The sequence below is a fragment of the Branchiostoma lanceolatum genome, chromosome 11 (assembly GCF_035083965.1).
Source record: "Branchiostoma lanceolatum isolate klBraLanc5 chromosome 11, klBraLanc5.hap2, whole genome shotgun sequence".
Lineage (NCBI taxonomy): Eukaryota > Metazoa > Chordata > Leptocardii > Amphioxiformes > Branchiostomatidae > Branchiostoma > Branchiostoma lanceolatum.
Window position 1 is genome coordinate 18,712,377 of NC_089732.1, and position 18,819 is coordinate 18,731,195.

Here is an 18,819-nt window from a genome sequence, read left to right on the forward strand (position 1 = left end):
ATTATTTGGTGTTTTTTAAATAAAAAAGGTCGTACTACTCTAGATTTCAATGTATCATCATCACTATTTCAAGGTCACGGACCACATTTAGATAAACACCAGATAGCGCTGCAACCCGTTGCAACCCTCGTGGTTGTGATGGATTAGAACCCATGTGGCTCGTTGACTAAATCAGCGGCCCGTAAAATTTGATGCTGGCTTTAGATAATTATCAGTCAGATGTGATCTGTCAAGTTCAAAGGCTACGTTTCGTTAAGTAGCAGACGGACGTAGTTTTGTAACCATTCATGTAAACAAGGGAGGGGAGAGGCTTGTCAAGTTAGTCCCGTTGCGGCAGATCTAGATGACTTAAATCTGGCACGTTAGTCTCGTTTGTAAGTAGACCGCCTGAGCAGTCAGAATCAATATTGAATGTATTACCAAATACACGTGCTACGTTTTGCTCGTGAAGGCTTTTACAATACGGCCGCGTGGCGCGTTGGATACACCCGATCCCTCGATCTCGGAAGTTAAGCAACGCGCGGTCCGGACAGTGCTTGGATGGGGGACCAACCAAGGACGTCCGGATTGCTGTAGCCTCACGAAGCTTTCCACGAAATCGTCTTCCGGGAGGGACGTAAAACGGGGGTCCCGTGCTCGAGGAGGTGCCTCGAACACGTTAAACAGCCTCATTACCCTACACATTGGGTACCTGCCTGTGGCACTGGCTGCAAATACACCTGATATTATATTATAATACCTTACTTGTGATCCTGCATGTGCTTTGGCTGTAGTTTATCATATTGTCGCTAAGTGACAGTCTTTTGCTATTATTTGATTTATCGTTTTAACAGCACTTTTCTTATAACATTTTGTTACAATTCATATCTACTAGGTTGTTAAAGACCATTGCAACAATAACTGATATGCATTTTCATTTTCGGGCGATTTTGGGGAATTTTAGTTGTTTCGCATGGGCATCTGAATCTGCTGATATGTTCTGTCTAGTAACGAATCGGCGGCCCAATCGGCGGCTACCAATCGGCGGCCAGCTTCAGCTTGGTGTCATGTGTGCACCGAAAATAGCCCCAACACCGCGGACATGTGCATTACAGGAGGGCAGTATTTTCTCTAGATATCGATATTAAGTCGGTGCCGATTTTCCTCGTGGCCAGGTGTGTTGCCAGGTTAGTGACTAACGTTAACCATTTCCTGAACCAGAAACAATGCAACATCATTCCAGTCCCGAGGCTCACATAAACTATCGGAGGTCTCTGTCTCTGTTCGTGTGCTGCCCCAAATAAACGTGTTCGAGGCACCTCCTCGAACACGGGACCCCCGTTTTACGTCCCTCCCGGAAGACGATTTCGTGGAAAGCTTCGTGAGGCTACAGCAATCCGGGGTTAACATTACGTCCTTCCCTCCCTCATTTCCCAGAGATCGTGTCACAGTTATTTTTACTACAGCTGCTGGTTTCCTCGCATTTTTGTCTTCTTTCAAAACGCCCTTTTTGGCGATGCCTCTGTGGCAGAGCCAGTGTCTTGTAACCGGAGGGGATTGCGGAAAAAGCTGGCCCTGTCTACCTGGCCTGTCTACCCTGGCTGTCTACCTTTTTTGGGCCCCAAGGGTATGCATGGGGGTTTGGTAATGGAATTTCCTTGAGGAAAAACTGGGTCAATGCAATTCCAGATGTGTGTGAGCTGGATGGAAGACAATGCCTATAGACCGATCCCAAAGCCAGTTGCATGTATAACAGCTGCATGGTATTTAGTAACTAAGAATTAAAATGCATCCTTTCACTTCCCTGTTCATTTCACACACCAGTAACTGAAGAGACGAAACTCTGCGCTAGCGGACTTTGTAGTAGTCAGCATGTGGCACAAGATTCCTCTCCTTGAGTGCCCGATCTATTTTCTTTTTAAATTCGTTTTTGTTCTGAGCATGCATTCAACCAATACAGTGCAAAACCTGTCCCAGACCCTACTTTACACGTGCCATTTCTGCACCGCCAACACTGTTTTTGACGGAGGTGCTCTGAATAGAACAGGGGGTTCTATGGGTCTTCTATTCGTTCGATATGGTGTTCGACAGGATCGGTCTATTGGGTTCAGGGGCGGGGGTGTGGGTGAAGCTGGTAAAGCAATTCCACCAAGAAAAAAAAGTTCCAAGTACATGTATACAATAAAATGTTCCTGAAATGTTAAACAAAATTGAAGTAGAAAGTAATAAAAGGAAGTAAAGAAAACTGGTAGGATGAGCCAGACAACAATAGGACCTTTGTTTGTCACAACAGCTAAATTCACAACAGATGTCTGACACTCCTGGGGGTTACTGTAGCTCAGATACTGACAAAATCTTTAGCAGCTGCTGCTCTGGCCAGCCAATTTATACAGAGTTTTTTCAGATATCTAAAAATCCGCCGACATCTGAGCCTTAGATATCTGGACGCATTTATACACACCGACAGGAAGTACCGCAGGACTCACGCAGCGCGCTGATTGCACTCGTGACCCTATTTAACCTTTAGCGCGCGTTTCAAAATGGCGGGAGAACCGCCTGTGTTTTTCGTCATGATGAATATGGTATTCTTTCTTTATCTGACTCGCGTGTGGCTAAACATGAGGCAGCAAGCAAGGGTTGAGCGTAAGAGGCGTTTGAGGTACCGGGGAAGACGACAGCGACCGTTCAGAATCAACGCTGCGTTCCTACTCGCTGCCCTTGTCGTGGCGGAGGGGGGAGGGCCGATCCACCGAACGATCTGGCATCACGAAAGAAGTCCGTCGTCCGTTTGAGAACAAATGGTCCTTGATGCTAAGAAGTTTTCCCGCTTTATCGCCCGCCAAATATGCAAACTAGCGTGAACCCCGACCTCCAGATGTCTACTACGCGACACATTCTGTTTAGACGTCCGGCTGGAGCGGTCGGGGACTCCCGCTGAGTTGTCGGGCGAATGCTTCAGAGTGGTCGGCTGAAATTTTCCCGACATCTAAAAAAACCCTCATTAAGACCATAAAATTCCTGTTTAGACACAGAAAAAAGCTGTCGCCTGGCAGATATCTGCAGTCCAGATATCTAGACAAGCTGTGTGTAAATTGGCCCTTAGATACTGACGAAATCTTTAGCAGCTAGCGCTGCTGCTCTGGCAAACCATCCTATCAGTTTTCTTTGTTTATCGTGTACCCCATCACACCTCTTCTAGCTAGTGTAACAATCCTAGTACATTTTATTGTATACTTAGATGTTTATCAATACACACATGTAATAGATTTTCTTCCAGTGTTGGTGGAGTTGCTCATAACTGTCCATATCCTCCAACAGTATGATCCAGCCTACCCACAGCTGGGATTGCCACTGACCCAGGTTTTCCTCAAGAAAATTCAATCAGATGCAAAAACCCCCATGCATGCCCTTGGGGTCCATAAAGGGTAGATAGCCAGGGTAGACAGGCCAGGTAGACAGGGCCAGCTTTTAGCGCAAACCTGTAACCGGAGGAGGCATAAGTCTCAACAAGAGTTCCGTTTGCTTGTTTTCCCTCCTATTTTCAGCAGTTCATTCGCAGATAGTTGGTAAAATCAAGGAAGAGCGGCCGAGCTCTTTGCACGTGGCGCCCCCATTTTCAGGGAAGAATCTAGCCACATAAATGCGGCAAAAACGTTGTATTTACTATTATCAAACAGATTCAAGAAATAAAACATATTATGTATTTGCTTCCTTTTCCCGTCTACTGTGAATGTTACAACGTTCCTTATATTTCGCTATCTACTGGTATTTCATTTCATAATATTACATATGTTTTAGTTCGTTCCATTTCGTTCCATTTCGTTCCATTTCGCACTTTCGAGGGACCCGTCGCGCGGGCTGGTTCACACCCAGGAAAAAAGGCAACGGTACGATTTCCCAGTGTGTATTGGGTCTAATGTTGTAACACATTAGGTTCCATCCATCAGTCCCATACTAACTAATCAGTCGTGGGGCGGCATGATGTTCTCCAACGGTCCTCTACCCGTCTGGTCATGGGCAGTAGGCCTCAGCTCCGCGGACTCAAAACAATAGCGAGTTTGTCTTCCCCGCTGAGCAGTTGCGTAAGACATCCTACCCCATAGTTATGCAAATACTCCCGACGGCCCCCCGTCGTCCAATGTGAGACAGCCGCTCGGAGGAGCTAACTTCAAAATATCTAAGGGTACGAAATCAGCACTCCTGGTCACCGTTACCAGAAGGGGTGTCTTCGATCTTTCGGGGGCCAATCCGGACCTATTACTGTCCATTGCAGTCCCCATTTTGCAACGTAACAAAGTAACAGGATGCTCACAAAAGATGTGTTACACTGAAGATACGTCATAGTCGTTTTAATAGTTTAATGGAAGGTTTAGCACGTTTATCGTCTGATTTTAGCTGGTAAATCTGGCTAGAAGTACGATATCTAGTGAGTACGTAAGAAGCAAATAGGAACGCATGTACAATGCTGGTAGACAAATATATGATGAATAAGATATCTATGTTCACAATCCTGGCATTTCCAACGCTTATCATAATGATAGCTTAGTTAATAGCGGTGCCGAAACCCCTTGCGTGCATGGCACCGGCCCGGTCCAATCTGCCGGCCATGATGTCATTGTTCCGTGAACAGCGGTGCCATGCACGCAAGCATACTGCCGGTAACGGTCATGTCGGGAAAAGAAGGATTTTTGGGCGTTACAAAATGCCTCGTATGGTCCTTTGTCATCGGTTTTTTATCAACTAGGTGTTTTCCATGGGTAAATAGGACACCAAACATGAGAATCACCACCAAGCCAAGTGCCTGAGTCGAAGGAATTAGCAGAAAATTAGGTTGTTTGAAATGAGGTTTCGTACCTATCGCTCATTCCTTGCTCCGCTCGGAATTCGCTCTTGGCGCCCGTGGCGCCACGGGGCGCGCCCTTCCGGCGCGCTTCGGGGGCGCGCCCTTCCGGCGGAATTCGGGCGAGGGCGGCTTTCGGGTAAGTTCGGGATCCTATCAAACTCTTCGGGCCTATCAAACTCTCCTTCCGAGGCCTACAGCCTATGGTCTGGTCAGCTGGGCTGCTGTCCAGACTTTACCAAGTACCATCATGATTGCAATCCTTGTCCTGACGTATGCTGTTCATAAACACAGTCAATCACACAAACCCACTCAAAATGGTGAAGGGTAACAGAATGTGTTGATGTTCCTGCAGATTTGAATCAATCAGTATGAATTGGTCATACCTGGGAACTGCACTGGTCATCATTGTGGTCATCCGGCTGGTCAAGGCTTACATCAGCAACAGATGGGGTCCAGTTTTGGTGCCAATGTTGGAGAAGGTTTTTGGTACCACCAAGTGGGAGGAGCTGGTACTGCAGCATGTCAAGGTATAGTTGTTACCTCCCCAGAGGGATTACTGATTTCCCATGATTATACCGCAATTGTCGTCATCACTAAGAACATAGTCTTTTTGGCTTTTGTTCACTTTTGCACGTTGCATATCGGATGGCCCTTCTGTCAATACACATTGTGACCATGGTGACAGCCATCTTGTCCAGGTCATGAACCTTACTCCTTTTGGACCATCCTGGATTGTCCTAGGACAGACTGGAATCAGGATTTGTCCTAGGACAATTCGCAATTCTAATGCCGCAATAGATCTAGACTGATTCTGTCGAACACCATATCAAACATTTAGAACCCCCTGTTCTATTTCGAACACCTCCGTCAAAGCAGGACAGAGATTGGCACATGTAAAGCAGGGTACATACATGTACATGTATATCTGTTACAGGTTTTCCATGATATTGGCTGCATGTATATGCTCAGGACAAAAAACAAAATGAATAAGGGTGGCAATTAAAAATTATTGCCATGCCGAAGGCGTCTGGGTTGATCTTATAATATGATGTACAGTCCTTCACTGTAAGGAAAGTACCAACGTAGCACTCTAAGTTCTGCCATAATATTTGTTCAAAAAGCACTTAGAAATCAGTAAGGCGTCTGCCAAGCAGATACAGAAAGGCACCATTAACTCTAGGAGTTTCAAGTAGATATCGAAAGGCCAGAGCACACTCTCAGTGTAGTGTCCTTTCGCTGCCATTTTTGGATAGGTGGAGTGAGAATCTAGGCCAGAAGTTTAGAATTGTAGTGTAGACTGCCCAAGAGGTAACCAAGTTCTTTATCGTTCTTTTGAAAAAAAAAATTTTCTTTCTATATATGCTTGGAGCTCCTCAAGTTTTGGTGTCCACAGAGGTGTTTCTTGGCGGGAGGCATGATGAGCACGTTCTTGTGATAATAGATCAACTGTGGTGGGTTAAAAACCCTTTTCAAAGCTAGAATACTAGATTCAGTGTCCAGAGAACTCCCTGACACTCCCACCAAAACAAAATCAGACACCACGTAAGGAGGTCATCTGTCATCGACCTGCATGCCGGGATGCCAGACCGTGCTAACGAGGTATAGAGCGACAGGCAGGCGTCCACAGATGGATTGCAGAAATTCCTGTGCAATTCTGGGAATTCTTGTAAATCGGGCGTAAAATATACTATAAAGCTTGCTCCTGAAGCTTCGCCAAAAAGAAAACAGCTCGGGTACTCAAGGGCAGAGAGCTTGTACCACATAATCATTCCAACTACTGCAAAGTCCGCTGGTGCAAAGTTCTGTCTCTTCCGTACTTGTGTGCGAAACTGATGGAAATTGAAAGTGAAAAGGGACTAGTAAAAGAAGGGCATTTTTTATTATTTCTTTATTACTGAAGATCATGCAGCTGTAATGCATGCAGCCAACACATGTACAGTGGGAAACCTGTCACAGATATACGCACTGACCCTGCTTTACGTGTGTATCTGCTACTTGTCAGCAACGGGGCACACCTGCCCACCTACAAGGTAATACTATGCGGCGCCTCCCGTTTCCGCATTGACTGAAAACATTACACTCTCATCGCAACTACTCACTAGTGTACAATAGTAATACAGTTAACCCTAGTTACCCTACACAAACATCTACACCTACATATTATATAATTTACATAATCCTACACTATAATAACTCTACACACATTCAACAAACTGAAGTAGATGAAGTAGATTCCAATCTCTACTAGGAGAATTCCAGATTCTCCTGAATTGCAATCTCTACTGTGACATATATTTCAATATGATCAGTTGTTTCCTTCCCTCTAGCCCAACCACAGTTTGACCCAGTTTTTCCTCAAGGATATTCCAATTGCAGCCAAACCTCCATGCATAGCCAGGGCTTGAAATACCACTTGCATGTGCAAGTTTGCACACATAAAATTGAAGGAAGCCGTGCACATACTTTCAAGAATACCAGCACTGGCGCAAGTTACCACCAGTAGAAATTTTTCCCCTTTCACTTATTTAAATTTTCTCTCCAAGAATCGGTGCTAATTTAGTCAAACAAATTACACATTAAGCAAGCAACATTTTGCATCCCTTCTGAACTTGTATTCAATCCGTTTTTACGAGTGTGGGACACATGTTAGCCGAAATGCTGGCCAACCCAAAAGTTGAAAATTATACTGTAAGACGTTAGTGTTTTAAGGCCTTTTGTGTACTGACTACAGTATATATATTATATAGATTACAGTGCGACATGAAGTCCAAGATAGTCGGTCTGAAACATCAGAAAAGGAGATAACGGCACTGAACCTTAATCCGACACGTTTGAGAAAATGCAGCGCAGAATCATAGATCAACAAGTGACCTTGTGAGTATTTCAGTAACTGTTGGGTGCATTATGTGTAGCGCCTCCCCAGTCATTACTGCTCATGTAAAGTATTCTGATTATCAAGCTGTGGCCGGAAAAGAAGACTTGAAAATAGCGTCACTCATGAGTCATAACGGAGTCCCTTGGGAATCATGTTCCAAATAGATCATTGACCCGACGCAATACAATTATAGTGAATTTGTTTATCCTTGATTTTGCTCTATACAATTAAAGCTGTTTGTCAATCTCTCCGTCAACCAAAAGCCAGTTACACTGAGGTAAAATAGACCATATCACAGTCGACACAACTGCCATGAACTAGTCATCAACCATCATCCTAAAAATATTATAGCTGCTCTCCCTCCCACGACATGCCATTATGATATGTGATGAAAACATGTCAAATTTTCCTGACCTTCTCACCAGAACATGTTCTCTTCAGTGCCTTACCATTGCACATTTTTATATTGCCTATACCTTAGTACTGTATTTTAGAAGCAATCAAAATATTTTGCATATCAGCGCTAGGTCTTACCTTACAGGGGAGTACTGAAAAGTGTTGGATTAAGGTTGCGTCAAATTAAGGTTCAGTACCGTTATATGGTTAATAATTCACTACCTTTTCGAAAATTTCTTTTTGGTGCAAGTATATTTTTTTTTCATCTGCACCAGTCCAAGTTAACTCAAAAACATATTTGGAGGCCTGATAGCCTTGGGGCCCAGAGAGAGTAGCCTGCTGAGGTAGCCCACCCTGCTAGCCTAGCCCTCCTTTTCCAGATGTGTATCACCATGACGCATATGTATTATTCTCCATGTCTATAGAAACATGCAGTGGCAGGTGACCCTGATAGCGTGATGCAGACCTTCGACAATCTGTGCACAACCCGGAAGTGGACCCTGAAGACAGCAGGAAAAAGAGGTTGATATCTACAATGTATTTTATATTCAATATTTTATTATAGAGCAGTGGGTGTTTTCTCACTTATCACACATAAGGAATACATGTACAAGGGGTAATCAAAAACTTCTAATACTAAAGTGGTACAAATAAAGTTCTTATACTTAAAATCCAACTCATGGTATTTTTTCTGAGATGCTGGCACTCTTGTTTCTTGGGAGCGGGAGCGCAGTACTTTTCCATATATGCAATAAGCATACATGCATAGATCAGCATATCCTTACTGTACACATCTTATCAATCCCTCTAAGCTCAAGCATTCTTGTACATCTTTGTGCACTTCTATTCATCCCACTTCATGATTCTGAATCAATCTCATACACCCTTGTGCACCAATCATGTTTTTCAATTTTACTTATTTTTCTAGAAATAATACTTTGAAAAAGTAGAAAATATAAGAAAACAAGACAATCCATCCAAGCCTTTTTGAGTTATGCTGTTTGTTAATTACAAACACACAAACAAACGCTACATTAATTTTCCATTGTATTACTATACAGTAATTGTGCTACAGAATTTTTCTAATCGCAAACTAAAAGAACTGCTAAAACATCCTCTCCAAATCAAGTCTCTGCCTGGTGAACTTACAGTTATCATGTGTGATGTACATGTACATGTATGCTTGTTCTGCAGGAGAAATGATAGACAGTGTCATCTGTGACACCAAGCCGCAGGTGTGTCTGGAGATGGGGACATCCTGTGGTTACACAGCTGTACGGATCGGCAGGCTGCTGGCCCCAGGGGCGCGGTTACTGACCCTGGAGCCCAACCCTCAACTTGCCAGGGTGTCGGAGGAGATGCTGCAGCTGGCAGGGCTGCAGGACAAGGTGACATTCTGTCTTACTCACCCTGAGGGAGATCACATGGGGGATTTCTAGGACATGTTAAAAATGAGCGACTCACTTTTTTAAAATGCAGATAACATGTCACTTGTAATATAAATATATAGTTTTATGGGATCACCATGCCACTCATGTTATCCAGTTCACAACCAAAAAAATGCAGAAGTGTTGTCTCCTTGGTGGAGATATGGAAAGAAGCTGAATAATTTTGTATCCTGGAAGTTTTCCTCATGGAACTGTGACAAATTTCATCATTCTGCTGTCCCTTCTAACAAACGCCTGATCTTCACTCACCAAAGTTGTATCTACTTTATGGACTATATCATTATCAAACCACTGTTTCTGTCCTCATCCAGGTGACAGTAATCACAGCTGATGCTGATGATGTCATCCCTCACCTGACCAAGAAGTATGATGTCACCAATATTGACATTGTGTTTCTGGACTACTGGAAGGACAGTTATATTCGTGACCTGAAGCTGATAGAGGAACATGGGCTGCTGAAGAATGGCTTTGTGGTTGTCACGGAGCAGATAGGTGACAGCCAGGATACGGACCATACTGTTGAGTACAACACCGGAGCTGAGAAGTTTGAATGTATACTGAAGCCAGTGGATGGTGATGATACAAGTGTAGGGAGGGGAGGAGGTCATCACCGGTCATCTTGATTGATGTATTTGCTTCACATAGCAACTTTGGGTGTCCAATTGACATTGCTTCTTTGATTGATTATGACTGAGTGTGGCATCAGCAAAATGCTAGCTCTTCAAACTCACTAGAATCAAATTGAAATCTGTAGTATAAAGCCTGCACCAAGGCAAACATTTTAATGAGAGCATTTAGAAATATAGCAATAGCATCGGCTGAAAAGTTTCCAGGGAAGTAAGAAGCTCACTCCAACTCTATATGGCGAGTTCAACTTGTACAGCAATTTCTCTTCACCCTGCATAACATTAGTTTCATGCTAATACCAAAAACCAGGTGCCATTGAAAAAGCAAGAAAACAGGCTTGATCCTGGCATTTAAATATGTTTTTTGTATAGCTGCCTGCTCACGAAAGAATGTGGAAGTTTTGTACAATGAACGCAGTTGAAAATGAAATACATTTTATTTGCCAATGTCCTCTATATGAAGCCGAAAGAAATTAATTATATAAAACAGCTTCTGTTAATTTCCCTAGCTTTCACCATTTGACTAAGTTAAACATACAAAAATCAATCTTAATACTAAAATCAACCAACCCACTTACGATACAAAACGTGGGTCTCTTCATTTTCCACTGCCTTCAAAAAAGAAGTCAAACCCAACCATTGTCAACCTTTAGTTAACATAGAACTTTCACAGTAGACTAGATAAGTATGTCAATTCCCATGTATATCCATGTACTTGTTTGTCTGCAATTAGCCTTCAGGCATGAACTTGCAATAACGTTATTATAAACCAGTGTTTCAAATCCAATTATGAAATTTCTACAAATATAGTGCTTTCATCTATGTTACCACCACTGTTCTGTGATCATCAGAAATAAGATATGTATTTCAATGGTTCTGGGTTTATCAAAACATTTCAGCCACTAAGTCTATTTTCATCTGCTCATCTATTGACCCAATTTCTCCTGGTAAAATCAGAGATCGTCCTAGTAGAATTCCCATTTGTGGTCGGGCAGATCCCGATTCCCATTCGTCCAAGGAGAGTCTGATTTCCATCTGTACTGGGACAATCCATGATTGTCCGGAATTCCCATCTACATTTGTATACTGTGACATATACATTTTTCATATGCTAGTAGATATTATTAACACGCTAAATTCACCTCTGGAGACTCTGTTAATTTCTTGTTTTATCCTGTGTCATTGATTATGCAAATAAGAATTGTGCAGATGGTTTTGACATGTGCGTAATTTGCATGGCAATGTACACCTTTAACTAAGACCAGAGCAAGTAAGTTTTATGGATGACATCATTGGGCATTGATTTTCACCTGATTAAGAAGAAAGTGTCACCCTTCAGCTACGGTCAACATACTGAAAATGGGAAAATTTCTTGTTCTATCAGTTTTATGGCAAAACATCCTATATGCTGAAAATTGGCATTTTCCCATCGCCTTGCTGATGCTGTTGTTTAGTTTCCTGAAGACAAGATGGTGCCTGTTGACCAGTCTGTGCCGATCAACTATGTATGAAGGTAGGAGGGAAAGGTGGCAACCTCATTACTGATTGGTACACAATACATGTTTGGCCGGGGGAACTGACGTTTTCATAGCATCTATACTAGTCAGTGCTAGCAAGTTAAAGCCACAAAATGTTAAGTAAGTTTTATCAACGACCAGTGTCGACCACCATTGTCAACCCCTGCATATTCTTTTTTTTGTTGCTTTGATACTAGTACTGAACTGCTGTATTTTACTCGTTTTATATAAACACACCTTCGATGACAGTTTTAAGTTAAGTGGTACTGGTTGACAGATACAGACATGGATGTAGAGGTGCCCTGGTAGTTTTCTTTATCATAGAAAAGCTCATCTTATTCTGTTAAATGATTTTTAATGTTGACACCAGTGTATTATTTATTGTATTATTGAATACTGGAATAAAAGACTTCTTGGTACCTTCACCAGAAGGTTATATTTCCAGTTTGCTATGGAGTGGCTGTGCATGCATGTGCGTTTGATGTTAACAGCATAACAACATCTTTATGGACACAACAATAATACAGCGACTTTCGTAAGGTCTACTATATCTATATAGTGCTGTGTACCTAAACTCGGGTTCAGGTCCGGATTCAAGTCCGAAGGTTCAGGTTCAGGTCCGGACTTATAAGTCCGAACCTGAACCCATAGCATATGTGTGCTAGTTTACGGTTACATGTAAAATTGCATGTTGGCATAAACTTCACGTGCAATTTGAAAAATACACATACAAAATCATAAAACAGTCAGTGGTAAACTCAAAAGCTCAAGTCTTTATATAGCACACATGTCACAATCTATGGAAGGTTTTAGATGGTTTGGAACAAATAGGAGAATATATTAGGGAGAGATTTTTTTTTCAAGTCCGGACCCGGATCCTGACATTTAGGTTTTTTGGACTTGAACTTAAACATTTTTACCAGTTCAGGTCCGGGGTTTAGGTACGCAGCACTACATCTATACATACATAACGTAACATGACCTATTTACGTGCAGGAGTAGTTAACGTCCAGATTGGGTCATGTCCACATGTTGCGGTGTATTATGCCAAAGCCTGTTCTCATGAGAAACAAGAGCTTTTAAAAAAAGCTGGCGTTTCGGCTACGTTAATGAATGTGAATTGTCTTTTCCCTTTACTTGAAGTAAAATCTGCCAGAGGAAGTCACTCAAGGGCTGTTCAGTCTATAAGAAAAATTGTCATTTTGGGAAATGAGTACTGTTTTAATAGAGAAAGGCAGATTGGGGAAAGTAATTTTGAAGTTACGTCACTTAACTTAAGTGCTTTTGAAAAAGCTGGTCTTGGCCTACAACTTGTACTTATTTGTAAAATGTACAATAGGCTCATTATAAAAGCTATCAATGTAATTATGTACATGGCACGCAATAAAACATAAAATTTGAAAAAGCACCATTGAATCATCAGCACTATGGTAATTAAGTGAAATAGAAGTTCATAACAGCTAAGGTTCTATCTAAAATGACTACCAAATGTCAAACAAATCAACAGCTACCTCATCCGTATTATTCTGGTTTCCGCATTTACAACATTTCTTCCTTATTTTCCTGGGTAATTTTGCTAAAATTCATGAAAATTCCCATAGTTTTGTGCCGAGCGGCGCCACTTTCCACGTCCGTGTTGTCTGAATGAAGTCGATACTGAAAAATGTAGCATTTGCTACTGTAACAAAGGATCGCTGTTTTGCAAACAACATCAAGAGCCTCTGTTTACATCGGGGATAGAAGTTTAGTGGCGAGTGTTTTGCAAGAATCATCTTACCGCGCATAGGAGCCGCTGCACGGTATTTTCCATTACAATGAACAGAAAAATTCGAATGCCGGGTTTGGAATCTATGAAGTCCTGTTCATAAGACAAAGGCCTTGTATATATTAAATGAATATTTAAAAATAACAAATATAAAATATTTCTTTATTTATTAATGAAAAAATGATATTCATAAATATGATATTGATAGATTAATATAATATCAATATATATTTTTGATATTCAATATCTAAAAAGACAAAAAAAATCCATGCACGGACACGAACCCGGATCTTCTGGGTCCGAAGTGCTACGAGTTGCCAGATGGGCCAAGCTGCGCTACGTAACCCGTCACTCTGTACGTAATGCTATAACCTCACTATATGGTATCATTTATGCCGATTTTTGGTCGTTTTCTTGACGAAATCATTTTTTTTCTTCTGCAATCTTGTGGAATAGATGTAATATGGTCATTTTTCAGGATATCAAAGTCCGAAACCACAATGCAATGATATTTCCGAACAGTTGTAGCAGTTACATGCGGTCGCCCTCCTGTGTGTCATGCAAATGTAGCCTGCCTGCCTTTTCGTGCTCCCTTGCCATATAAGGCAACGGCTATACAAGGATTTGGGAACGTATTGCCATATAAGGTCTTATTGTGTGCGACACAGTGTTGAACCAAGCTTCCTTCCTGCCCTGCTTCCTGCCTGCCTGCAAGGTAAAAGCCAGGACATTGCGTTCCGGCGCGAAGGCGCCGAAACGCAAAAAAACACGTCATAAGTATGATCCTCAGCCATCTCTCTCTTTAATACAAAACATTTAAAAGGGTTTACGTCCAGCGACATAACAGAATAAACTCCTGAACCAGTAACAACAAGTTGCACGGAAGCGTCATGCATGACGCATTTCATATGTAATTCGACACCGCGTATTCCATCATATTTTTCTAACTTACACGATACCTAGTATCTTTTAAACGTAGCTGACGTTTAACCTTTCTTTGATATGCAGACTATCCATGGTGATTCGAGGTTTGAAACTCTTGCCTGTTTTAGGAAGGTTTGATACAACCTAGCGACCCCCGCTCAGATGATACATTTTTGTACGGCATAACATCATGGCCATGCGTTTATCACGTGAACGCCACGTGCTGCTGATCTCGGGGAAATTCACAATACAAAAATTGTTTTGTTCCATCGCGTCGGGCAAGCGGAGGGACAAACATAGTGACTTTACTGTCATTTGTATGTAGACTACTTTCGACAGTTACTGTGCATTTTTTTCCGGTCTATGTTCTTCAAGCATAGCACTAGTAGGGAAAATACTGAGGTGGACGATAAAGGGTAAGCCTGGCACAATTCTACACCATATACCCCAGGATAAATATATGCTTGTACGGCGTTAAACAGGCGGAGAAAAACTTACAGACCATGCATTTTCTTGTCAGAAGAGCTGATATTTCCACCCATGGGTTAAACATTTGGCTCTGTCCACGCGGTTTTAGAATAAATAACGTTTTGAATAAATCGAACGTAAACTGGTCATGTTACGTTACATACAAACAAATAAGTGCATACAATTGAGTTTGTTGGATCCAGGATTTTGGGAACGGGGGGGCGCAATATCATTCGTGGCCGAAGGCCACGAAGGCGCGCAGCGTAAGCTGCGCGGGGGGAGAGCACGAGAGGGGGTTCCACCCCCTCTCGTGGGGGGGGGGGTCTGGGGGGCCTCCCCCGGAAACTTTTATAAATCTAGATGCTCTCTGGTGCATTTTAGAACCATTTCTGATCAAAATAAACCCCGACGGGATAAGGATTTTTTTTACGCAGAATCTGCCAGAGGGGCGTCCGCCCGTCAATTGAGGCCAAATCGAACTGGCCGTCCGATCCATTTTTGACATTTCGGCACACATTTTGCTGTGAAGTCGGTAAAAAAAATTGAGAAATGCGCATGGTCATTTTGTGTTTTCCGTTGAAGATGCGGACGTGGTGGTGCACGCTAGCACTTCTAGGTGTTGATGTGGACGCATTAAACGTAACTACCTTCCTCAACCATGATTTGCCTGAGTGAGTCTCAAAATGCGACTGAATCCAAAAGAAATTAAAAAGGGGGGCTAATTACCGTCAACAGTAGCACAGCAATCTTACAGGAACAACAGCCTTGCTTTCATAAGAAGGAAGCGTACGGTGAACTTCCAGAGTTCTCTGTTACGCATTGTTAGAAGTCCATGACCGGGGGCGCGGCACACCTCAAAAACATCAAACTCACACCGGGCCACTGTCCGGCACGCCCCCGTAATCTCTAAGAAAATTTTCGTAGCAAAAAAGTGCCGACGGCCCTTAGTACGTCCGCGGGGAATTTTCACTCGAACACCAATCACATATGGTAGTGTTCCCCTCATTGTCCCCTTTTAATAACAACAATACGGATTTTTGCGGTTCTACAAGCGGATTCTACAAGCGGTTATATTTTGAACTGGGACGAACTCGCGCCAAACATGAAAGTCACGAAATGCCTGAATGTTGATAGCATCGTAACGTAACAAAGCACAAAAGAAAACACTTCGATGCATAAAAAAATTAATATGTTTTCCAGAAATCAATACAAACTAGAGTTCCACGATGGCGCGACCTCATACCTTCGCCGACTGATGTTAGCCTTTTCGAGTGAATGCTTATCACTCAGTATGTAAATCTCTACACAAAACACAGCATTAAAGTAAAATCTTAGAAAAGAGGGCAATTGTAGCACTTCCTCATATATTATGTGAATGAGGCCATCATGATTCATGTCTGATAACGTCCACATTTGATTATCTCCTAAACGCCACAAGAATGAAATCCCATCATTTACCACTCTGGAATTATAGTATTTTGTCATAAATTATGCAAATTAGGTATTCGTTTGCATAATTAATATCTATCAATATTCCTCTCTTTCTCAGTTACATGTCACGTGTTTGACTACAATGGAATGCAAGGCTTTGTATACTTTTTCACATCACAGATCCTGATTTGCATGATTCTTATACGATCATGTAAATCATCACTCAAACTATGTACATCCCTACAAATCATGACGATCCGTCATCACCTTCTTGAGTTACTAGTATTCTCTTTCAAAGTTTAAAACAAACCCATACCTATACCTACACGAGTTCTCCCAAGAGTTATAAAAATAATCACTGTAAGAATATTTTTGCTTGATTGGTATCATAACTTTTATCTTTACTACAGAAAATAAGGCAATTTGTTGGCAATGTATTTGCTTCAATTATGCCCTTATTTTCATAGTCGACATATCAATCAGTTTTTATCAAACCTATACCTTCCAACAGGGAGAGCGTTAGATCGTAAGGCTGCTGTGTTAAATGCCCGTGTGACCTCCCTGACCCCAAAACAGAGCCCTGCACCAGGCAAGTAAAGTATCACATGTGTCCTCCAGGGACGTCTCACAGGGAGCCTGCTGCGGTAAACTAGGTCACCTGTCAGTGCAATTTAACCTTAATAGATAGACTTAAAAATAGCAAATTGAAAGGGACTTGTAGACATTTCCTTATAAATTATGTTAATGAGGCCTTGTCATGTATGATTTTTGTCTGATATTGTTCACCTTTACTTAGCTTCCTAATGATACCAGAATGAAATTCCAATCATTTACTATTGTGGTATTTTCAATTAGCTATTTTCTCATTAGTTATGCAAAATAGGTAGCTATTAGCATTATTGGTATCTATCGATACCTCTCTCTTTTTCAGCTATATATGTCACATGTTTGAGAGTCCTATTTTGAAAGGCAGCAGATTTATAAACTTTCCTTGCTTATTATGCAAATTAGCTCCTGATTTGCATAATGAATATTCAATTATGTAAATCATTAATCGAGCTATCTACATACCATAAATCAAGACGATCCGTTGACCATAAGTCTAGTTATTCATGTCCAAAGGTCAAAACAAATAAATTAAAAACACCCGCTGCAGCTCCAAACAAGCCGCTAGAGGGCCCAAACGTGCACAACTTACTTTATGTGGCATGGACTATTTACCACACAAAAATCATGACCGTAGCACTTGCAGAAAATTTGACCTCAAACTTTGAAGCTATACTGCAGTACCCAAAGTACCCGCTAGAAGGCCCATCATCGAACTTGACCTTCCCCTTTAATAAATCTACCTATTCACTAAATATCATGCACAACCATCAACAGCTTCTCGAGTTATCCTGTCAACAAACAAATACGCATACATAAACAGCCCACTGCAGTACCGCAGGAAAATGCCAGGTGACCCATTTTTGAACTTGAGCTTTGTTTTCACAATCTCTACGTACCCACCAAAAATCATGCAGATCCATCATCAATACGTTGAGTTATGTTGTCTACATACAAACACACTAACAAAAAAGTCCACTGGAGCACTTTAGGAAAACGTCAGGTTAACCATTTTCGAACTTGACCTTCGTTCCCACAACCGCCACTTACCTACCAAAAATCAGCAAGATCCGTCAAAGTTCTCTCGACTTATGATCTCGACATACATATGGACCCACTTTACAGCTGGCGTAACCGATAACATAACCTTACCGCGAATGCATACATTCCCGGCGAAGGTAATCACTTAAATCTCACCCAATCGTCTTATAGTCCTAGGATTTTATATTGGCAAGTATTACAACGTGTATCAACATGCAATGTGATCGTGATCTCCCTCGTTTATGTTTGGATGCAGTGAGTACACCGAGTACAGCTGAGTACTGCCATCTTGTCCAAAGTTGTGTCGCGATTTTGCTCAATTTGACGCAAATACTAGCTCATATTTGGCAAGTAGCACGACTGCACGACGCATACGCAGGAAACGGAAATAGTACGTACAGGGTGAAACCAAACTGAGAGCCGAAGCACGCGGCTTTTATGTAGCCTGAGACATAACTTTCTTAAGTCTCCATGGCTGTCTTAGCTAGCGGTTACGATTTTGCCACCGGACTTTAATTCTATAGCATCGACTTTACATTGAACCGGCATTGATGTCATGTGGACTCTTTTGACGGTAATTTACTTGCCCTGCTCATCTTTTACCCACAAATGGATCTATTTCATCGTAACTTAACTAGTTTCATACTTGTCCACGCTGGTTGTCAGTGGTAACGTTATGTTTGTAAAGTAACTACAGTCTGTGAATATTACTTGTAAGTTCATGTTTACTTACCTTTCCATGCTAGTAACGTTCACGGGGAACCGCCGGTGTTAGCGACATAAAATCGAACTCTTTGGTCGAGAACAAACGAATGAACATAAAATTAAACCAATGGGAACATAACTGATGTGGTAGCCGGTTTTATCAAAGGTTTTACGGTTACCGTAATAGTATTTTCC

At 41.9% G+C, this 18,819-nt stretch overlaps 1 protein-coding gene across 1 annotated transcript; it reads left to right on the forward strand.

Annotated features, from left to right (window-relative positions):
- Window positions 1-1,007: 1,007 nt before the first annotated feature.
- Window positions 1,008-12,109, forward strand: LOC136444485 (catechol O-methyltransferase-like). Its single transcript, XM_066442048.1, has 5 exons — window positions 1,008-1,166; window positions 5,175-5,349; window positions 8,519-8,615; window positions 9,288-9,481; window positions 9,853-12,109. Exons 2-5 carry the CDS (start codon window positions 5,191-5,193, stop codon window positions 10,162-10,164), a joined length of 762 nt encoding a protein of 253 aa, XP_066298145.1. The 5' UTR covers window positions 1,008-1,166; window positions 5,175-5,190; the 3' UTR covers window positions 10,165-12,109.
- Window positions 12,110-18,819: the final 6,710 nt, after the last annotated feature.

Bases quoted from the DNA above. Each gene is read 5' to 3' on its own strand.
- LOC136444485 (XM_066442048.1), top strand. From the start codon at position 5,191: ATGAATTGGTCATACCTGGGAACTGCACTGGTCATCATTGTGGTCATC. The intron at 8,616-9,287 runs GTTGATATCTAC...CTTGTTCTGCAG, and splicing joins GAAGACAGCAGGAAAAAGAG to GAGAAATGATAGACAGTGTC. The intron at 9,482-9,852 runs GTGACATTCTGT...GTCCTCATCCAG, and splicing joins TGGCAGGGCTGCAGGACAAG to GTGACAGTAATCACAGCTGA.